This window comes from Triticum urartu, chromosome 3A, assembly GCF_056163025.1.
Source record: "Triticum urartu cultivar PI428250 chromosome 3A, HENAU_Tu73, whole genome shotgun sequence".
Lineage (NCBI taxonomy): Eukaryota > Viridiplantae > Streptophyta > Magnoliopsida > Poales > Poaceae > Triticum > Triticum urartu.
The window spans coordinates 312,983,368-313,007,598 of NC_141875.1; the positions used below are offsets into that span (position 1 = coordinate 312,983,368).

The 24,231-nt window shown below is 42.5% G+C and overlaps 1 protein-coding gene across 1 annotated transcript; it reads right to left on the reverse strand.

The window, feature by feature from the left end:
* Positions 1-24,231, reverse strand: LOC147979558 (uncharacterized). Its single transcript, XM_087515264.1, has 5 exons — positions 23,957-24,231; positions 23,532-23,734; positions 13,904-13,912; positions 497-729; positions 1-411 (listed from the first exon to the last, which is right to left on the reverse strand). The coding sequence occupies exons 1-5, from the start codon at positions 24,229-24,231 to the stop codon at positions 1-3; spliced, it is 1,131 nt and encodes a 376-aa protein (XP_087371390.1).

Genomic DNA, 24,231 nt, shown 5'->3' on the forward strand with positions numbered 1-24,231 from the left:
TCATGTCGAGGCCACGGGCACCGCTACCTTGATCCGAGGCACCGTGACCTTTTGAGGCTCGGAGGAGATCTGCTTGGGCAACTTCGACTGCTTCTCCATTGAGCTCTCAGCCTCGGCACGAGCATGCTTCGAGCTCTGAGTCGCTCGAGCAGAAATAGTCGGTTGCTGAGCCACACTCGCCTTCCCCTTGGGGTCATGTAACGCCTTGGAATAGGGCTCCTTGGGAGCCTCATAGGACGAATAGGACTCTGCCTCTTCTCCCTCCTCAGAGCTCTCCTCCTCATCACTCTCCTCCTCATCATCGCTCTCGTCGTCATCGGATTCCTCCAAATATCGTTGCTCAGTGTTACTCATCACGTCTTCGAGCGAATAGTCCACCACTGGGATCTTGGATATCATCTTCAGGAAATCATGAAGGATAAATTCATCACAGCTGCTAAAGTCAGATACACGTGAAACGACTCATGCATGGACCAATTGAGCATCACGTACATACCTCTAGGGGCTGCAAGTCTTTGGAATATGGAGGCACCCTCCTTGTCCCCCTCGAGTTGTCTCGGGCGCAGGTGATGGCTTTGATCTTGGCCCCCACGTCCGTCCCGGCAAGCTCCTCAGGATGCACTCGAGTGGGATCACTCGGCCCCTCATACATCCACATCAGATGGACCTTGGCCTGTAGCGGCTGGATCCGCCGAGTGAGAAACGCCTCCAGCAAGTCCATTCTGTTGGCTGATGTCTACTACACAACCTTATTCTTATAGACGTTGTTGGGCCTCCAAGTGCAGAGGTTTGTAGGACAGTAGCAAATTTCCCTCAAGTGGATGACCTAAGGTTTATCAATCCGTAGGAGGAGTAGGATGAAGATGGTCTCTCTCAAGCAACCCTGCAACCAAATAACAAAGAGTCTCTTGTGTCCCCAACACACCCAATACAATGGTAAGTTGTATAGGTGCACTAGTTCGGCGAAGAGATGGTGAAACAAGTGGTATATGGATAGTAGATAATGGTATTTGTAATCTGAAATAATAAAAACAGCAAGGTAGCAAGTGATAAAAGTGAGCGTAAACGGTATTGAAATGCTAGGAAATAAGGCCTAGGGTTCATACTTTCACTAGTGTAAGTTCCCTCAACAATACTAACATAATTGGATCACATAATTATCCCTCAACATGCAACAAAGAGTCACTCCAAAGTCACTAATAGCGGAGAACGAATGAAGAGATTATGGTAGGGTACGAAACCACCTCTAAGTTATTCTTTCCAATCAATCCGTTGGGCTATTCCTATAAGTGTCACAAACAGCCCTAGAGTTCGTACTAGAATAACACCTTAAGACACAAATCAACCAAAACCCTAATGTCAGCTAGATACTCCAGTGTCACCTCAAGTATCCGTGGGTATGATTATACGATATGCGTCACACAATCTTAGATTCATCTATTCAACCAACACAAAGGACATCAAAGAGTGCCCCAAAGTTTCTACCGGAGAATCACGACGAAAACGTGTGCCAACCCTATGCATAGGTTCATGGGCGGAACCCGCAAGTTGATCACCAAAACATACATCAAGTGAATCACGTGATATCCCATTGTCACCACAGATATCCACGGCAAGACATACATCAAGTGTTCTCAAATCTTTAAAGACTCAATCCGATAAGATAACTCCAAAGGGAAAACTCAATTCATTACAAGAGAGAAGAGTGGGAGGAGAAACATAGGATCCAACTATAATAGCAAAGCTCGCGATACATCAAGATCGTATCACCTCAAGAACACGAGAGAGAGAGAGAGAGAGAGAGAGAGAGAGATCAAACACATAGCTACTGGTACATACCCTCAGCCCCGAGGGAGAACTACTCCCTCCTCGTCATGGAGAGCACCGGGATGATGAGATGGCCACCGGAGAGGGATTGCCCCCTCCAGCAGGGCGCCGGAACGAGTCTAGATTTGTTTTCGGTGGCTACGGAGGCTTCTGGCGGCGGAACTCCCGATCTATTGTGCTCACCGATGTTTTTAGGGTATATGGAGATATATAGGCGGAAGAAGTACGTCAGGGGAGCCACGGGGCCCCACGAGGCAGAGGGCGCGCCCTAGGGGGTGGGCGTGCCCCCCACCCTCGTGGCTTCCTCGTTCCTTCCTTGACGTGGGGTCCAAGTCCATCGGGTGGCTTTCGTTCCAAAAATAACTTCTCTAGTTGATTTCGTTCCGTTTCGACTCCGTCTGATATTCCTTTTCTTCAAAACACTGAAATAGGCATAAAACAGCAAATCTGGGCTGGGCCTCCGGTTAATAGGTTAGTCCCAAAAATAATATAAAATTGGATAATAAAGCCCAATATTTCCCAAAACAGTAGATAATGTAGCATGGAGCAATCAAAAATTATAGATACGTCGGAGACGTATCAAGCATCCCCAAGCTTAATTCCTGCTCGTCCTCGAGTAGGTAAATGATAAAAAAGATAATTTTTGATGTGGAATGCTAGTTGGCATAATTTCAATGTAATTCTTCTTACTTGTGATATGAATATTCAGATCCGAAAGATTCAAGACAAAAGTTCATATTAACATAAAACTAGTAATACTTCAAGCATACTAACTAAGCAATTATGTCTTCTCAAAATAACATGGCTAAAGAAAGTTATCCCTACAAAATCATATAGTCTCGCTATGCTCTATCTTCACCACACAAAATATTTAAATCATGCACAACCCCGATGACAAGCCAAGCAATTGTTTCATACTCTAACTTTTTCAAAACTTTTTCAATCTTCACGCAATACATGTGATGAGGACATCAATACCATTGTTACACCCACAGCCCCTGCTGCTGTACATACTGGACCAATTACTAGAGCTCGCGCACGCCAATTGAATTATCAGGTACTTTCGTTTCTTGGTAACGATTCTAATGTTCATGTGAATATGATGCTGCCTAAGTTGGATACATTTGTTTTGCTTACAAATGAAGGGCCTAGCTTGGACAAGAAAGATGAACCTTGGAGCAAGTTCAAGCATGGAGATGATGGCATGCGCAAGGGGAACAAGAACGGAGTTACAAGTGATGATTCCAGGACTCTGAAGCCACCATAATGAGTGCATGAAGCATGGGACGAAATATACAAGATGCCACTTCATAAATTTCGTCCAGAGGCTATTCTAGGTGTTGCGTCACCTTATTATTGGGCCAGGCCCATGTATTTTCGAAATACTTAAGTATAGGTTGTTTTTAGAGTCCGTATGTGTGGGAAAACAAGAGTTAGGGTTGGTTTTGGACCCCTCCACCAAGGTCCACGAGATTCCCCCTCTCTCCTCCATATATACAGCCCTTAGGGCATCGTTTAGACTTTGGGTTTTGTTTAGATTAAAAGTTCACCATAGCTGCAACTTCGCATACTTCGTTTGTGTCCAACGACCAGACCAAGACGTCACAGAACCCCACCTTGATCAATAAAGCTTTCATCTTATATTTGCAATATCCATATTGCAATCTCAGTTTCTTGCTTGTTCTTCATTTGCTCGCAGGAAACAGGCCCTCGTGGTCAGGTTGATCGTGCTCCGGCGTGGTCAATAACCCCTCGGAGTTGGTTTAGCGATTGCTAAGGCGCGACGTCCTCGCACGTTCATAGTCAGATCGTCAAAGTCGACTTCCTCTAAAATGATAGCCACCATCTCATAGAAAGACGAGACACCTTTGCCTCTATCAAGTGGTATCAGATTTCCAGGTTGCTCGGTGAGATTTTGCAGTTTTTCATAGTTTAGATTGAGTCTGTTCTTCGTACCTATAGTCCACGAAAAAGCCAAAAAAAATTAGGGTTAGTTCATCCTATCCGAACCAATCTGAGCCTTTGCATAATCTTTTCTGTATTTGCTTTGTTGAATTTGCGGTTGCATCGTCGTGTCAAGTTGCTGGTCTTAGCGTCTAGTCCTTTAGAGTTTCGAGTTCTGTTCATAGGTTGTCACGTCGCCGCTGCCATATATCACCACCTCATCATCATCGTTGCTGCCATATACCACCACCACACCAACTTCATCGTCGCTGCCATATTCACCACCACATATTCACCACCAATTCGAGTCCATATACGCCACCACATATCCGCTGCCATCACGCCAATCTGAGTCCACCTGCAATATAAATCCGCCACCAGTCCGATTTCCACCAGATTCATCGCCGCCACCAATCCGAGATTCCACCAGATTCATCTCCGCCACCAGTCCTAGTCCGATTCCATTATTTGTTGCTTTGTTTTCGAGTTCCAGATCACGCGATACTCCGAGTCGTGACAGAGTAGGACTCCCCAACTTTCGAGCCACCCGCAAAAGAAAAATAGTTCCAAACTCAAAAAAAACTAAGTCTGGAAAATTCTGGCTAGGCAGTTTTTAGACCATTTGTAGACTTTTTTAAAAAAAATTGTTGCGGAGCAAAAAAAAAGAGGAAAAAAGTGCAAAAAAAAGTGAAAAAAATCAGAGCGTGCTCCTCCTTTGTTTACGTGCAGTGCCGTGATTTTGTTAGTGTTCTAGGCTCGCGTCTCTAGCACGGTCTAGCCTAGGACCAGCACAATACCGTCGTTGAGCGTTTATTCAACTTTGCATCTCTGAATTGATTATTGCTGACCCTTTTTGCTACCATATTATAAGCCTTCCCAGCTCCACATACATCTATGTCGTGCGTTTGACTCTCCCTGGTAATCGCTCTATCCAAGCTTTGAGAGTTTTGACTATGATGGTTGCCAATCACCGCCTGCTGCTGGGTAAGAACTGGTAAGAATTTGAGATTTGCTTGACGGATTTGTGACACCACCACCACCTCTTGTTAGTATTCTGTAGGATCATATTCTTGTGTGTTTCTATTGTTGCTAACCATGGCAGGATCACAAGACGACGAGACTGACTGGGAGAACATGACGAATAAGGAGTTGCATGATAAATTTCAGCAAATGATGAGTGGACAGGTGCAAGATGTGCTAAACAGATTTGAAGAGGCCATGGAGAAGATCGATGGCATGGAGAAGACGTTCGAAACAAAGCTCGATAACAGGTTTAATGAATTGCCCGCGCGTCTTCCACCACCACCACCGGCTGCACCTAACGCACCTCTACAACAACAACAACAACAACAACCTCCACATCGCGAAACAGCCCTCCGCCGAGCAAGCCGTCTCCCTCTTTCACCTGGCCAAACTGTTGGTGCTGCTGTTGATACTTCTGTGGCTCCTACTGCTGATGCGGAGGAGGAGGATTTTGCGGGAGATTACGAGGATGAGGTTGATCAAAATCAGAACTACGTGCCACCACCAGCACCGCAACCACCAGGTCGTCCACATGCAAATAATGGCAATGGTAGGGCTCACCCTCAGGTACGAGATCATGACCATCTCCCTAAACTAAAATTGAATATTCCACCATTTGAGGGTAGATATGTTCCTGATATATATCTTACTTGGGAGTTAGAAACTGAACAACGATTTACATGTTTACAATATCCTGAGGAGAGACGTGTTCCTGCTGCTGTTTGTGCTTTCACTAGCTTTGCATGTGTTTGGTGGTCTGAACATTGTAGATTATATCCTATTCCAGCTACTTAGGCTGCTTTGAAAACTGCTATGCGTACTCGTTGGGTTCCACCATATTATCAACGTGAATTACTTCAAAAATTGCAGCGCTTAAGACAAGGAAAAAATTTTGTAGAAGAATATTTGATGAGGACATCAATACCATTGTTACACCCACAGCCCCTACTGTTACATATACTGGACCAATTACTAGAGCTCGCGCACGCCAATTAAATTACCAGGTACTTTCGTTTCTTGGTAATGATTCTAATGTTCATGAGATTATGATGCTGCCTAAATTGGATACATTTGTTTTGCTTACAAATGAAGGTCCTAGCTTGGAGAAGGATGAACATTGGAGCAAGAACACGAATGGAGTTGATGGCATGCGCAAGGGGATCAAGAACGGAGTTACAAGTGATGATTTCAGGACTTTGAAGCCGCCATAAGGAGTGCATGAAGCCTTGGACGAAATATACAAGATGCCACTTCATAATATTCGTCCATAAGCTATTCTAGGTGCTGCGTCACCTTATTAATGGGCCAGGCCCATGTAATTTCGAAATACTTTAAGTATAGGCTATTTTTAGAGTCCGTATGTGTGGGGAAACAAGAGTTAGGGTTGGTTTCGGACCCCACCCTCAAGGGCCACGAAATTCCCCTCTCTTCCTCCATATATACAGCCCTTAGGGCGTCGTTTAGACTTGGGTTTTGTTTAGATTAAAAGTTCGCCATAGCTGCAACTTCGCGTACTTCGTTTGTGTCCAACGACCAGACCAAGACGTCACAGAACCCCACCTTGATCAATAAAGCTTTTCATCTTATATTCGCAATATCCAGATTGCAATCTCAGCTTCTTGCTTGTTCTTCGTTTGCTCGCAGGAAACAGGCCCTCGTGGTCAGGTTGATCGTGCTCCGGCGTGGTCAATAACCCCTCGGAAGTTGGTTTAGCGATTGCTAAGGCGCGACGTCTCGCACGTTCGTAGTCGGATCGTCAAGGTTGACTCCCACAGAAAACGATAGCCACCATCTCATCGAAACATCGGGACACCTTTGCCTCTATCAAGTGGTATCAGATTTCCATGTTGCTCGGTGAGATTTTACAGTTTTTCGTAGATTAGATCGAGTCTGTTCTTCATACCTACAGTCCACGAAAAAGCCACAAAAAAATTAGGGTTAGTTCATCATATCCGAACCAATCTGAGCCTTTGCATAATCTTTTTAGGGTTTTTGCTTTGTTGAATTTGCGGTTGCATCGTCGTGTCAAGTTGCTGGTCTTAGAGTCTAGTCTTTTAGAGTTTCGAGTTCTGGTCATAAGTTGTCACGCCGCCGCCGCACCATCATCATCGCCCATCTACCACTTTTGCTTATCCGCCACCGCTCTGAATCCTTATCCATATACCACATACCACCACCGCTACCATATACCACCACCGCTGCCATATACCACAACCATATATCCACCACCAATCCGAGTTCTTCTCATATTAGGTTTGTTCTTGAGATAAATCTCAATTCCGATTCGTGTTTCCTTGCCTGCGTAGGTCTCGGAAAAAAAAAAGAGTCTGGAGACCCCCGGGCAGTTTTTAGGCCAAAATTTTCTCGGGCAAAATTTTTTTTTCCCTATCCTATTTTTAGGCTTTTCTGAGTCTTTTGAGCCACGTGCCATCATAGTGATTTTTTGTCGCACTTTTTCGTCGTCGCTGCCCTGATTTCCGAAAAAAAAAGTGGAAAATTTTTTTTCGTGCCCATACTATCAGTTTGACGAGGGAAGAGTTTTGAGACACTCGCCATTATAGTAATTTTTCGCAAAAAAAAAAGAGGAGCGCAAAAAAAAAAGAGGAGCGCAAAAAAAAAAAGAGGAGCGCAAAAAAAAAAGCGAAAAAAAAAAGTTCCAGAGTGTGCTTTTCCCTTATTTACGTGCAGCGCCGTGATTTTGTTAGTGTTCTAGGCTCGCGTCTCTAGCACGGTCTAGCCTAGGACCAGCACAGTACCGTCGTTGAGCGTTTATTCAACTTTGCATCTCTGAATTGATTATTGCTGACCCTTTTTGCTACCATACTATAAGCCTTCCCAGCTCCACATACCTCTACGTCGTGCGTTTGACTCTCCCTGGCAATCGCTCTATCCAAGCTTTTGAGAGTTTTGACTACAACGGTTGCCGATCACCGCCTGCTGCTGGGTAAGAACTGGTAAGAATTTGAGATTTGCTTGACGGATTTGTGACACCCGCCACCACCACCTCTTGTTAGTATTCTATAGGATCATATTCTTGTGTGTTTTCTATTGTTGCTAACCATGGCAGGATCACAAGCCGACGAGACTGACTGGGAGAACATGACGAATCAGGAGTTGCATGATAAATTTCAGCAAATGATGAATGGACAGGTGCAGGATGTGCTAAACAGATTTGAAGAGGCCATGGAGAAGATAGATGACATGGAGAAGACGTTCGAAACAAAGCTCGATGACAGGTTTAATGAATTGCTCGCGCGTCTTCCACCACCACCACCGGCTGCACCTAACGCACCTCTACAACAACAACAACGACGACTACCTACACATCGTGAAACAGCCCTCCGCCGAGCGAGCCGTCTCCCTCTTGCACCTGGCCAAACTGTTGGTGCTGCTGTTGCTACTTCTGTGGCTCCTGCCGCTGATGCGGAGGAGGATGATTTTGCTGGCGATTACGAGGATGAGGTTGATCAAAATCAGAACTACGTGCCACCACCAGCACAGCAACCATCAGGTCGTCCACATGCAAATAATGGCAATGGTAGGGCTCACCCTCAAGTACGAGATCATGACCATCTCCCTAAACTAAAATTGAATATTCCACCATTTGAGGGTAGATATGTTCCTGATATATATCTTACTTGGGAGTTAGAAACTGAACAACGATTTACATGTTTACAATATCCCGAGGAGAGACGTGTTCCTGCTGCTGTTTGTGCATTCACTAGTTTTGCATGTGTTTGGTGGTCTGAGCATTGTAGATTATATCCCATTCCTGCTACTTGGGCTGCTTTGAAAACTGCTATGCGTACTCGTTGGGTTCCACCATATTATCAACGTGAATTACTTCAAAAATTGCAGCGCTTAAGACAGGGAAAAAATTCTGTAGAAGAATATTATCAGGAATTACAAACTGGCATGATTAGATGTGGTATTGTTGAGGAGAATGAAGCTATGCTTGCACGTTTTATGGGTGGATTAAATAGAGAGATTCAGACGATTCTAGAGTATAAGGAGTATACTAATATCACTCGTTTATTCCATCTTGCTTGTAAAGCTGAACGTGAAGTGCAGGATCGACAGGCATTGGCGCGGACTAACTTTTCTGCAGGTCGACCTTCTTCATGGACACCACGTGCATCATCTACTTCCACACGTTCTGCTTCACCGGCGCCTCCGTCGGCTGCCACCTCCAACCGTGATACAATAAAGCAGGCACAATCACCACTATCTGCCAAGAGCACACCTTCTGGGCCTGCAAAGAGCTCTTCTTCATCCATGGCATCAACAGGGCAGACACATGATATTATTTGTCGACGTTGCAAGGGTGGAGGTCATTATGCGAGAGAATGCCCATCTAAGCGTGTGATGATTGTTACTGAGGATGGTGGGTATGAGTCCGCTAGTGACTATGATGAGGAGACTTTGGCTCTTATTACACGTGACGAACACGGTGGAGACGATTCTGATCATGAGACGCAATACATGGCTCCTGAAGATGCTGACAGGTATGAATGTTTAGTTGCTCAACGTGTTTTGAGTGTGCAGGTTACACAAGCTGAGCAAAATCAGAGGCATAATTTGTTCCATACAAAGGGAGTTGTGAAGGAACGTTCTGTTCGCGTGATCATAGATGGAGGGAGTTGCAACAACTTGGCTAGCATCGAGATGGTGGAGAAGCTATCTCTCACCACAAGACCACATCCACATCCTTACTACATCCAATGGTTCAACAACAGCGGCAAGGTTAAGGTAACACGTACTGTTCGTGTGCATTTTAGTATCTCTACATATGCTGATTATGTTGATTGTGATGTGGTACCTATGCAAGCATGTTCCTTATTACTTGGTAGACCATGGCAATTTGATAAAAATTCTATTCACCATGGTAGAAACAATCAGTATACTCTTGTTCATAAGGATAAAAATATTACTTTGCTTCCTATGACTCCTGATTCCATTTTGAAAGATGATATTAATAGAGCTAATAAAGCAAAACAGGAGAAAACTAAGAGTGAAAATCAGATTGTGGCAAAAGAATTTGAGCAACAAATGCAGCCTAATAATAATAAACAATCTAGTGTTGCTTCTGAAATTAAATTGAAAAGTGCATGTTTACTTGCCACCAAATCTGATATTGATGATCTAGATTTTAGCAAATCTGTTTGCTATGCTTTTGTGTGCAAAGAGGCATTATTTTCATTCGAGGACGCGCCTTCCTCTTTGCCTCCTGCTGTCACTAACATTTTGCAGGAGTTCGCCGACGTCTTTCCACAAGACGTGCCACCGGGATTACCACCTATTCGCGGGATTGAGCATCAAATTGACTTAATTCCCGGTGCATCATTACCCAACCGTGCACCATACCGTACCAATCCAGAGGAGACGAAGGAGATTATGCGTCAAGTACAAGAACTGCTCGATAAAGGTTATATACGCGAATCCCTTAGTCCTTGTGCTGTTCCTATCATTTTAGTGCCGAAAAAGGATGGTACGTCGCGTATGTGCGTTGATTGTAGAGGCATTAATAATATTACTATTCGTTATCGTCATCCTATTCCTAGGCTAGATGATATGCTTGATGAATTGAGTGGCTCTACAATATTCTCCAAAGTTGATTTGCGTAGTGGTTACCATCAAATTCGTATGAAATTGGGAGATGAATGGAAAACAGCATTTAAAACTAAGTTTGGATTATATGAGTGGTTAGTCATGCCTTTTGGGTTAACTAATGCACCTAGTACTTTCATGAGGTTAATGAACGAAGTTTTACGTGCCTTCATTGGACGATTTGTGGTAGTTTACTTTGATGACATATTGATTTATAGCAAATCTTTGGAGGACCATTTGGAACATTTACGTGCTGTTTTTATTGCTCTACGTGATGCACGTTTGTTTGGTAATCTTGGAAAGTGCACCTTTTGCACCGACCGAGTATCTTTTCTTGGCTATGTTGTTACTCCACAGGGAATTGAAGTTGATAAAGCCAAGATTGAAGCTATTGAGAGTTGGCCGCAGCCCAAAACGGTCACACAAGTGAGGAGTTTCCTTGGCCTCGCTGGTTTCTATAGGCGTTTTGTGAGAGATTTCAGCACCATTGCTGCACCTCTCAACGAGCTTACAAAGAAGGATGTACCTTTTGTTTGGGGTACCGCACAGGAAGAAGCCTTCACGGTATTGAAAGATAAGTTAACACATGCTCCTTTACTCCAACTTCCTAATTTCAATAAGACTTTTGAGCTTGAATGTGATGCTAGTGGAATTGGATTAGGAGGTGTGTTATTACAAGATGGAAAACCTGTTGCATACTTTTCTGAAAAATTGAGTGGGCCTAGTCTGAACTATTCTACTTATGATAAAGAATTATATGCTCTTGTTCGGACCTTAGAAACATGGCAACATTATTTATGGCCCAAGGAATTTGTTATACATTCTGATCATGAATCTTTGAAACACATTAAAAGTCAAGCAAAACTGAACCGTAGACATGCTAAATGGGTTGAATTCATTGAGACTTTCCCTTATGTCATTAAACACAAGAAGGGTAAAGAAAATGTTATTGCTGATGCCTTGTCTCGTCGTTATACTATGCTTTCACAACTTGACTTTAAAATATTTGGTTTGGAGACCATCAAGGATCAATATGTTAATGATGCTGAATTTAAAGATGTATTGCAGAATTGTAAGGAAGGGAGAACTTGGAACAAGTTCGTTCTTAACGATGGATTTGTGTTTCGTGCTAACAAGCTATGCATTCCAGCTAGCTCCGTTCGTCTTTTGTTGTTGCAGGAGGCGCATGGAGGAGGATTAATGGGACACTTTGGCGTCAAGAAGACGGAGGATATACTTGCTACACATTTCTTTTGGCCAAAGATGAGACGGGATGTTGAGCGTTTTGTTGCTCGCTGCACTACATGTCAAAGAGCTAAGTCACGACTCAATCCTCATGGTTTATATATGCCTTTGCCTATACCTAGTGTTCCTTGGGAGGATATATCTATGGACTTTGTTTTAGGTTTACCTAGAACAAAGAAGGGGAGGGATAGCATATTTGTTGTCGTGGATAGGTTCTCGAAAATGGCACACTTTATACCATGTCATAAAAGCGATGATGCTGTTAATGTTGCTGATTTGTTCTTTCGTGAAATTATTCGCTTACATGGTGTGCCAAATACTATTGTTTCAGATCGTGATACTAAATTTCTTAGCCACTTTTGGAGATGTTTATGGGCTAAGTTGGGGACTAAGCTGCTTTTTAGTACTACTTGTCACCCCCAAACTGATGGACAAACTGAAGTAGTCAATAGAACATTGTCTACTATGCTTAGGGCTGTTTTGAAGAATAACAAGAAAATGTGGGAAGAATGCTTGCCTCATATTGAATTTGCTTATAATCGTTCATTGCATTCTACTACTAAGATGTGCCCTTTTGAAATTGTGTATGGTTTCCTACCTCGTGCACCTATTGATTTGTTGCCTCTTCCATCTTCGGAGAAGGTTAATTTTGATGCTAAAGAACGTTCTGAATTGATTTTAAAAATGCATGAGTTAACTAAGGAAAACATTGAGCGTATGAATGCTAAATGTAAAATTGCTGGAGATAAGGGTAGAAAACATGTTGTGTTTGCACCTGGAGATCTTGTTTGGTTACATTTGCGTAAAGATAGATTTCCTAATCTGCGCAAATCAAAGCTAATGCCACGTGCTGATGGTCCTTTTAAGGTTTTAGAGAAAATAAATGATAATGCATATAAACTTGAGCTACCTGCAGATTTTGGGGTTAGTCCCACTTTTAACATTGCAGATTTGAAGCCTTATTTGGGTGAGGAAGATGAGCTTCCGTCGAGGACGACTTCATTTCAAGAAGGGGAGGATGATGAGGACATCAATACCATTGTTACACCCACAGCCCCTACTGTTACATATACTGGACCAATTACTAGAGCTCGCGCACGCCAATTAAATTACCAGGTACTTTCGTTTCTTGGTAATGATTCTAATGTTCATGAGATTATGATGCTGCCTAAATTGGATACATTTGTTTTGCTTACAAATGAAGGTCCTAGCTTGGAGAAGGATGAACATTGGAGCAAGAACACGAATGGAGTTGATGGCATGCGCAAGGGGATCAAGAACGGAGTTACAAGTGATGATTTCAGGACTTTGAAGCCGCCATAAGGAGTGCATGAAGCCTTGGACGAAATATACAAGATGCCACTTCATAATATTCGTCCATAAGCTATTCTAGGTGCTGCGTCACCTTATTAATGGGCCAGGCCCATGTAATTTCGAAATACTTAAGTATAGGCTATTTTTAGAGTCCGTATGTGTGGGGAAACAAGAGTTAGGGTTGGTTTCGGACCCCACCCTCAAGGGCCACGAAATTCCCCTCTCTTCCTCCATATATACAGCCCTTAGGGCGTCGTTTAGACTTGGGTTTTGTTTAGATTAAAAGTTCGCCATAGCTGCAACTTCGCGTACTTCGTTTGTGTCCAACGACCAGACCAAGACGTCACAGAACCCCACCTTGATCAATAAAGCTTTCATCTTATATTCGCAATATCCAGATTGCAATCTCAGCTTCTTGCTTGTTCTTCGTTTGCTCGCAGGAAACAGGCCCTCGTGGTCAGGTTGATCGTGCTCCGGCGTGGTCAATAACCCCTCGGAAGTTGGTTTAGCGATTGCTAAGGCGCGACGTCTCGCACGTTCGTAGTCGGATCGTCAAGGTTGACTCCCACAGAAAACGATAGCCACCATCTCATCGAAACATCGGGACACCTTTGCCTCTATCAATATTATCAGGAATTATAAACTGGCATGATTAGATGTGGTATTGTTGAGGAGAATGAAGCTATTCTTGCACGTTTTATGGGTGGATTAAATAGAGAGATTCAGACCATTCTAGAGTATAAGGAGTATACTAATATCACTCGTTTATTCCATCTTGCTTGTAAAGCTGAACGTGAAGTGCAGGATCGACGGGCATTGGCGCGAACTAACTTTTCTGCAGGTCGATCTTCATCATGGACACCACGTGCATCCTCTACTTCCACTCCACCAGCACCTCCATCAGGTGCCACCTCTAGCCGTGATACAAGAAAGCAGGCACAACCACCACTATCTGCCAAGAGCACACCTACCGGACCTGCGCAGAGCTCTTCTTCTTCCATGGCATCAACAGGGCACACAAGTGATATTATTTGCCGTCGTTGTAAGGGAAGAGGACATTTTGCGAGAGAATGCCAATCTCAGCGTGTGATGATTGCTACTGAGGATGGTGGGTATGAGTCCGCTAGTGACTATGATGAGGAGACTTTGGCTCTTATTACACGTGAAGAACACGATGGAGATGGTTCTGATCATGAGACGCAATACATGGCTCCTTAAGATGCTGACAGGTATGAATGTTTAGTTGCTCAACGTGTTTTGAGTGTGCAGGTCACACAAGCTGAGAAAAGTCAGAAGCATAATTTGTTCCATACAAAGGGAGTTGTGAAGGAACGTTCTGTTCGCGTCATCATAGATGGAGGGAGCTGCAATAACTTGCCTAGCATGGAGATGGTGGAGAAGCTATCTCTCACCACAAGACCACATCCACATCCTTACTACATCCAATGGTTCAACAACAGTGGCAAGGTTAAGGTAACACGTACTGTTCGTGTGTATTTTAGTATCTCTACATATGCTGATTATGTTGATTGTGATGTGGTACCTATGCAAGCATGTTCCTTATTACTTGGTAGACCATGGCAATTTGATAAAAATTCTGTACACCATGGTAGAAACAATCAGTATACTTGTTCATAAGGATAAAAATATTACTTTGCTTCCTATGACTCCTGAATCCATTTTGAAAGATGATATTAATAGAGCTAATAAAGCAAAACAGGAGAAAAATAAGAGTGAAAATCAGATTGTGGCAAAAGAATTTGAGCAACAAATGAAACCTAATAATAAACCATCTAGTGTTGCTTCTGAAATTAAATTGAAAAGTGCATGTTTACTTGCCACAAAATCTGATATTGATGATCTAGATTTCAGCAAATCTATTTGCTATGCTTTTGTGTGCAAAGAGGCATTATTTTCATTCGAGGACGTGCCTTCCTCTTTGCACGTTCATAGTCGGATCGTCAAAGTCGACTTCCTCTAAAATGATAGCCACCATCTCATCGAAAGACGGGACACCTTTGCCTCTATCAAGTGTTCCTTGGGAGGATATATCTATGGACTTTGTTTTAGGTTTACCTCGAACAAAGAAGGGGAGGGATAGCATATTTGTTGTCGTGGATAGGTTCTCGAAAATGACAAACTTTATACCATGTCATAAAAGCGATGATGCTGTTAATGTTGCTGATTTGTTCTTTCGTGAAATTATTCGCTTGCATGATGTGCCAAATACTATTGTTTTAGATCGTGATACTAAATTTCTTAGCCACTTTTGGAGATGTTTATGGGCTAAGTTGGGGACTAAACTGCTTTTTAGTACTACTTGTCACCCCCAAACTGATGGACAAACTAAAGTAGTCAATAGAACATTGTCTACTGTGCTTAGGGCTGTTTTGAAGAATAACAAGAAAATGTGGGAAGAATGCTTGCCTCATATTGAATTTGCTTATAATCGTTCATTGCATTCTACTACTAAGATGTGCCCTTTTGAAATTGTGTATGGTTTCCTACCTCATGCACCTATTGATTTGTTGCCTCTTCCATCTTCGGAGAAGGTTAATTTTGATGCTAAAGAACGTTCTGAATTGATTTTAAAAATGCCTGAGTTAACTAAGGAAAACATTGAGCGTATGAATGCTAAATATAAACTTGCTGGAGATAAGGGTAGAAAACATGTTGTGTTTGCACGTGGAGATCTTGTTTGGTTACATTTGCGTAAGGATAGATTTCCTAATTTGCGCAAATCAAAGCTAATGCCACGTGCTGATGGTCCTTTTAAGGTGTTAGAGAAAATAAATGATAATGCATATAAACTTGAGCTACCAGCAGATTTTGGGGTTAGTCCCACTTTTAACATTGCAGATTTGAAGCCTTATTTTGGTGAGGACGATGAACTTTCGTCGAGGACGACTTCATTTCAAGAAGGGGAGGATGATGAGGACATCAATACCATTGTTACACCCACAGCCCCTGCTGCTGTACATACTGGACCAATTACTAGAGCTCACGCACGCCAATTGAATTATCAGGTACCTTCGTTTCTTGGTAACGATTCTAATGTTCATGTGAATATGATGTTGCCTAAGTTGGATACATTTGTTTTGCTTACAAATGAAGGGCCTAGCTTGGACAAGAAAGATGAACCTTGGAGCAAGTTCAAGCATGGAGATGATGGCATGCGCAAGGGGAACAAGAACAGAGTTACAAGTGATGATTCCAGGACTCTGAAGCCACCATAATGAGTGCATGAAGCATGGGACGAAATATACAAGATGCCACTTCATAAATTTCGTCCAGAGGCTATTTTAGGTGCTGCGTCACCTTATTATTGGGCCAGGCCCATGTATTTTCGAAATACTTAAGTATAGGCTGTTTTTAGAGTATGTGTGGGGAAACAAGAGTTAGGGTTGGTTTCGGACCCCTCCACCAAGGGCCACGAAATTCCCCCTCTCTCCTCCATATATACAGCCCTTAGGGCATCGTTTAGACTTTGGGTTTTGTTTAGATTAAAAGTTCGCCATAGCTGCAACTTCGCGTACTTCGTTTGTGTCCAACGACCAGACCAAGATGTCACAGAACCCCACCTTGATCAATAAAGCTTTCATCTTATATTCGCAATATCCAGATTGCAATCTCAGTTTCTTGCTTGTTCTTCGTTTGCTCGCAGGAAACAGGCCCTCGTAGTCAGGTTGATCATGCTCCGGCGTGGTCAATAACCCCTCGGAGTTGGTTTAGCGATTGCTAATGCACGACGTCCTCGCACGTTCGTAGTCGGATCGTCAAAGTCGACTTCCTCTAAAATGATAGCCACCATCTCATCGAAAGACGGGACACCTTTGCCTCTATCAACATGAGCGTGAGCCATGGACATAGCACTATAGGTGGAATAGAATGGTGGTTGTGGAGAAGACAAAAAGGGAGAAGATAGTCTCACATCAACTAGGCGTATCAACGGGCTATGGAGATGCCCATCAATAGATATCAATGTGAGTGAGTAGGGATTGCCATGCAACGGATGCACTAGAGCTATAAGTATATGAAAGCTCAAAAAGAAACTAAGTGGGTGTGCATCCAACTTGCTTGCTCATGAAGACCTAGGGCAATTTGAGGAAGCCCATCATTGAAATATACAAGCCAAGTTCTATAATGAAAGATTCTCACTAGTATATGAAAGTGATAACATGAGAGACTCTCTACTATGAAGATCATGGTGCTACTTCGAAGCACAAGTGTGGTAAAAGGATAGTAGCATTGCCCCTTCTCTCTTTTTCTCTCATTTTTTTATTATTTTTATTATTATTATTTTGGGGCCTTCTCTTTTTTTATGGCCTCTTTTCTTTTTTTTTATTTGGGCTTCTTTGGCCTCTTTTTTTCGTCCGGAGTCTCATCCTGACTTGTGGGGGAATCATAGTCTCCATCATCCTTTCCTCACTGGGACAATACTCTAATAATGATGATCATCACACTTTTATTTTTACAACTCAACAATTACAACTCGATACTTAGAATAAAATATGACTCTATGTGAATGCCTCTGGTGGTGTACCGGGATGTGCAATGATTCATGAGTGACATGTATGAAAGAATTATGAACGGTGGCTTTGCCACAAATACGATGTCAACTACATGATCATGCAAAGCAATATGACAATGATGAAGCGTGTCATAATAACGGAACGGTGGAAAGTTGCATGGCAATATATCGCGGAATGGCTATGGAAATGCCATAATAGGTAGGTATGGTGGCTGTTTTGAGGAAGGTATATGGTGGGTGTATGATACCGGCGAAAGGTGCGCGGTATTAGAGAGGCTAGCAAAGGTGGAAGGGTGAGAGTGTGTATAATCCATGGACTCAACATTAGTCATAAAGAACTCATATACTTATTGCAAAAATCTACCAAGTTATCAAAGCAAAGTATTACACGCATTCTCCTAGGGGGATAGATTGGTAGGAAAAGACCATCGCTCGTCCCCGACCGCCACTCATAAGGAAGACAATCAATAAATAAATCATGCTCCGACTTCATCACATAATGGTTCACCATACGTGCATGCTACGGGGAATCACAAGCTTCAACACAAGTATTTCTCAAATTCACAACTACTCAACTAGCATGACTCTAATATCACCATCTCCATATCTCAAAACAATTATCAAGTATCAAACTTCTCATAGTATTCAACACACTCATAAGAGAATTTTATTATTCTTTTTGTATACCTAGCATATTAGGATTTTAAGCAAATTACCATGCTATTTAAGAATCTCAAAATAATATAAGTGAAGCACGAGAGTTCATCTATTTCTTCAAAATAAAACTACCACCATGCTCTAAAAGATATAAGTGAAGCACTAGAGCAAATGACAAACTACTCCGAAAGATTTAAGTGAAGATCAATGAGTAGTCGAATAATTATGTGACTATGTGAAGACTCTCTAAGATTTAATAATTTCAGATCTTGGTATTCTATTCAAACAGCAAGCAAAGCAAAATAAAATGACATTCTAAGAATGGCAAACATCATGTGAAGAAGCAAAAACTTAGGATCAACCGAAACTAACCGATAGTTGTTGAAGAAGAAAGGTGGGATGCCAACCGGGGCATCCCCAAGCTTAGATGCTTGAGACTTCTTGAAATATTATCTTGGGATGCCTTGGGCATCCCCAAGCTTGAGATTTTGTGTCTCCTTAATTCCTCTCATATCACGGTCTCCCTAAATCTCAAAATCTACATCCACACAAAACTCAACAAGGACTCGTGAGATAAGTTAGTATAAACCATTGCCAAAACCTTATCATACTATACTGTAGCAAATCACTAAAATTATTATTCAACATTGCATACTAAATGTCTCTGCATATTTAATAGTCCTATCCTCAAATAGAATCATTAAAGAAGCAAACATATGCAAACAATGCAAACATAACAGCAATCTGCCTAAACAGGATAGTCTGTAAAGAATGCTGCAACATCCATACTTCCCTAGCTCCAAAAATTATGAAAGAAAATTCCCACTGTAGTAAATTTATCAGAGCTTAATATGCAACAGCTTTCAACGTTTTATCACATTCTGAATTTTCTAGGGAATTATTGCAACAGCGGTAAACTTTCTGTTTTCAAACAGCAACATGTATACTTGTAACATAGGCATAGTAAAGGCTATCAATGCCACTTTTATTGAAATAAAAGATGCAAAATATTGTTCTAAATAACAGCAAGCAAATCCTAACAAAATAAATTGACACTCCAAGCAAAACACATATCATGTGGTGAATAAAAAAAAGCTCCAAGTAAAGTTACCGATGAACGAAGACGAAAGAGGGGATGCCTTCTGGGGCATCCCCAAGCTTAGGCTCTTGGTTGTCCTTGAATATTACCTTGGGGTGCCTTTGGCATCCCCAATCTTAGGCTCTTGCCACTCCTTATTCCATAGTCCATCGAATCTTTACCAAAACTTGAAAACTTCACAACACAAAACTTAACAGAAAACTCGTAAGCTATGTTAGTATAAGAAAGTAAATCACCACTTCAAGGTACTATAATGAACTCATTCTTTATTTATATTGGTGTTAAACATACTGTATTCCAATTTCCCTATGGTTTATAAACTATTTTACTAGCCATAGATTCATCAAAATAAGCAAACAACACAATGAAAAAAGAATCTGTCAAAAACAGAACAGTCTGTAGTAATCTGGATCAAACGTATACTTCTGGAACTCATAAAATTCTCAAATAAATTGCTGGACCTGAGGAATTTATCTATTAATCATCTGCAAAAATAATTAACTAAATAGCACTCTCCAAATAAAAATGGCAGCAATTCTCGTGAGCGCTAAAGTTTCTGTTTTTGACAGCATGATCAACAAGACTTTCCCCAAGTCTTCCCAAAGGTTCTACTGATAGAGGCAAAGGTGTCCCGATGTTTCGATGAGATGGTGGCTATCGTTTTCTGTGGGAGTCGACCTTGACGATCCGACTACGAACGTGCGAGACGTCGCGCCTTAGCAATCGCTAAACCAACTTCCGAGGGGTTATTGACCACGCCGGAGCACGATCAACCTGACCACGAGGGCCTGTTTCCTGCGAGAAAACGAAGAACAAGCAAGAAACTGAGATTGCAATCTGGATATTGCGAATATAAGATGAAAGCTTTATTGATCAAGGTGGGGTTCTGTGACGTCTTGGTCTGGTCGTTGGACACAAACGAAGTACGCGAAGTTGCAGCTATGGCGAACTTTTAATCTAAACAAAACCCAAAGTCTAAACGACGCCCTAAGGGCTGTATATATGGAGGAAGAGAGGGGAATTTCGTGGCCCTTGAGGGTGGGGTCCGAAACCAACCCTAACTCTTGTTTTCCCACACATACGGACTCTAAAAATAGCCTATACTTAAGTATTTCGAAATTACATGGGCCTGGCCCATTAATAAGGAGACGCAGCACCTAGAATAGCCTATGGACGAATATTATGAAGTGGCATCTTGTATATTTCGTCCATGGCTTCATGCACTCCTTATGGCGGCTTCAAAGTCCTGAAATCATCACTTGTAACTCCGTTCTTGATCCCCTTGCGCATGCCATCAACTTCATGCGTGTTCTTGCTCCAATGTTCATCCTTCTCCAAGCTAGGCCCTTCATTTGAAAGCAAAACAAATGTATCCAATTTAGGCAGCATCATAATCTCATGAACATTAGAATCATTACCAAGAAACGAAAGTACCTGGTAATTTAATTGGCGTGCGCGAGCTCTAGTAATTGGTCCAGTATATGTAACAGTAGGGGCTGTGGGTGTAACAATGGTATTGATGTCCTCATCATCTACTTGGCACAAACACTAATTAAAAGCATAAAACCACATCTAAACAGAGGCTAGATGAATTATTTATTACTAAACAGGAACAAAAAGTAAGGAACAAAAAATAAAATTGGGTTGCCTCCCAACAAGCGTTATTGTTTAAAGCCCCTAGCTAGGCATGATGATTTCAATGATGCTCACATAAAAGATACGAATTGAAACATAAAGAGAGCATCATGAATAATATGACTAGCACATTTAAGTCTAACATACTTCCTATGCATAGGGATTTTGTGAGCAAACAACTTATGGGAACAATAATCAACTAGCATAGGAAGGCAAAACAAGCATAGCTTCAAAACTTTAAGCACATAGAGAGGAAACTTGATATTATTGCAATTCCTACAAGCATATGTTTCTCCCTCATAGTAATTTTCAGTAGCATCATGAATGAATTCAACAATATAACCAGCACCTAAAGCTTTCTTTTCATGATCTACAAGCATAGAAATTTTACTACTCTCCACATAAGCAAAATTCTTCTCACGAATAATAATGGGAGCAAACTCAACAAAATAATTATCATGGGATTGAAAATTGAAATCAAGATGACAAGTTTCATTGTTATCATTATTCTCTAAAGCATACGTGTCATCACAATAATCATCATATATAGTAGGCATGCTTTCATCATAATAAATTTGCTCATCAAAACTTGGGGGACAAAAAATATCATCTTCATCAAACATAGCTTCCCCAAGCTTGCGGCTTTGCATATCATTAGCATCATGGATATTCAAGGAATTCATACAAACAACATTGCAATCATGCTCATCATTCAAATATTTAGTGCCAAACATTTTATAGATTTCTTCTTCTAGCACTTGAGCACAATTATCCTTTCCATCATACTCACGAAAGATATTAAAAAGGTGAAGTGTATGAGACAAACTCATTTCCATTTTTTATAGTTTTCTTTTATAAACTAAACTAGTGATAAAACAAGAAACTAAAAGACTCGATTGCAAGATCTAAAGATATACCTTCAAGCACTCACCTCCCCGGCAACGGCGCCAGAAAAGAGCTTGATGTCTACTACACAACCTTCTTCTTGTAGACGTTGTTGGGCCTCCAAGTGCAGAGGTTTGTAGGACAGTAGCAAATTTCCTTCAAGTGGATGACCTAAGGTTTATCAATCCGTGGGAGGCGTAGTATGAAGATGGTCTCTCTCAAGCAACCCTGCAACCAAATAACAAAGAGTCTCTTGTGTCCCCAACACACCCAATACACTGGTAAATTGTATAGGTGCACTAGTTCGGCGAAGAGATGGCGATAGAAGTGCAATATGGATGGTAGATATAGGTTTTTGTAATCTGAAAATATAAAAACAGCAAGGTAACTAATGATAAAAGTGAGCTAAAACGGTATTGCAATGCGTTGAAACAAGGCCTAGGGTTCATACTTTCACTAGTGTAAGTTCCCTCAACAATACTAACATAATTGGATCACATAACTATCCCTCAACATGCAACAAAGAGTCACTCCAAAGTCACTAATAGCGGAGAACGAACGAAGAGATTATGGTAGGGTACGAAACCACCTCAAAGTTATTCTTTCCAATCAATTCATTGGGCTATTCCTATAAGTGTCACAAACAGCCCTAGAGTTCGTACTAGAATAACACCTTAAGACACAAATCAACCAAAACCCTAATGTCACCTAGATACTCCAATGTCACCTCAAGTATCCGTGGGTATGATTATACGATATGCGTCACACAATCTCAGATTCATCTATTCAACCAACACAAAGGAACTCAAAGAGTGCCCCAAAGTTTCTACTGGAGAATCACGATGAAAACGTGTGCCAACCCCTATGCATAGGTTCATGGGCGGAACCCGCAAGTTGATCACCAAAACATACATCAAGTGAATCACGTGATATCCCATTGTCACCACAGATATCCACGGCAAGACATACATCAAGTGTTCTCAAATCTTTAAAGACTCAATGCGATAAGATAACTCCAAAGGGAAAACTCAATTCATTACAAGAGAGAAGAGGGGGAGGAGAAACATAGGATCCAACTATAATAGCAAGGCTCGCGATACATCAAGATCGTATCACCTCAAGAACACGAGAGAGAGAGAGAGAGATCAAACACAAGCTACTGGTACATACCCTCAGCCCCGAGGGAGAACTACTCCCTCCTCGTCATGGAGATCACGGGTTGATGAAGATGGCCACCGGAGAGGGATTGCCCCCTCCGGCAGGGCGCCGAAACGGGTCTAGATTGGTTTTCGGTGGCTACGGAGGCTTCTGGTGGCGGAACTCCCGATCTATGTGTGCTCACCGATGTTTTTAGGGTATATGGAGATATATAGGTGGAAGAAGTACGTCAGGGAAGCCACGAGGGCCCCACGAGGCAGGGGGCGCGCCCTAGGGGGGTGGGCACGCCCCCACCCTCGTGGCTTCCTCGTTCCTTCCTTGACGTGGGGTCCAAGTCCGTCGGGTGGCTTTCGTTCCAAAAATAACTTCTCTAGTTGATTTCGTTCCGTTTCGACTCCGTCTGATATTCCTTTTCTTCAAAACACTTAAATAGGCATAAAACAGCAAATCTGGGCTGGGCCTCTGGTTAATAGGTTAGTCCCAAAAATAATATAAAAGTGGATAATAAAGCCCAACATTGCCCAAAACAGTAGATAATATAGCATGGAGCAATCAAAAATTATAGATACGTTGGAGACGTATCATTGGCGCATGCGTTCACGGCACTAATGATAGCAATGGACAAGATGTCGACCTCCGCCTTCTCCTTCACCACAGAGAGCGATGGGGGAGCTCTCACTCTCTCCGAGGAGTACGGTAGGAGGCCTGACCGAGTGCTGGCGCTGGGGACATCCCTACAGTAGAACCAAGTGCCCGTCCACCCCTTAACAGAGTCAGCGAAGCTCAGGGAAAGATCTCCCTCCGCGAACCTAGATGCCTAGATCCCCGCACAGCTGGGTGACGTTGGTTTTCTCTCCAGTCGGCGAGTCTTTCTTCACAGCCATCGATCGACATGTGAAGATATATTTGAAGAGACCCCGGTGGGGGTGAAAACCCAAGAAGTTCTCATAGGGGGAGATGAAGGGCGAGAGGTATATAATGGCATTGGGGGGAAGGTGATGGAGTTGAGCACCAAAATAGTCGAGGAACACCCTGAAGAAGTGATGGGCGGCATCGAGAAACCTCGCTCGACGTGGGTGATGAGCAGGATGCGCTCGTCCTCGTGAGGCGCCGGTTCGACCTCCCTCGCACCCGGATGGCTCCATCCTTCATGCGGGATCAACCATTCCTCCGCCAGCTCCTCCAACCACCGAGCGGTGACGCGCGACGGGATCCCATCCCCCGCCGCACCACCGGTCGTCGTGCTAGAGCTGGAGGAAGTGCCCTTCCCTACCTTCTTCGCCTTGGCCATGGAATCCCGCGCCAT

Bases quoted from the DNA above. Each gene is read 5' to 3' on its own strand.
- LOC147979558 (XM_087515264.1), bottom strand. From the start codon at position 24,231: ATGGCGCGGGATTCCATGGCCAAGGCGAAGAAGGTAGGGAAGGGCACT. The intron at 23,735-23,956 runs GTGTTCCTCGAC...CTAGGCATCTAG, and splicing joins CCGCCCATCACTTCTTCAGG to GTTCGCGGAGGGAGATCTTT. The intron at 412-496 runs GTATGTACGTGA...TTTATCCTTCAT, and splicing joins AAGACTTGCAGCCCCTAGAG to GATTTCCTGAAGATGATATC.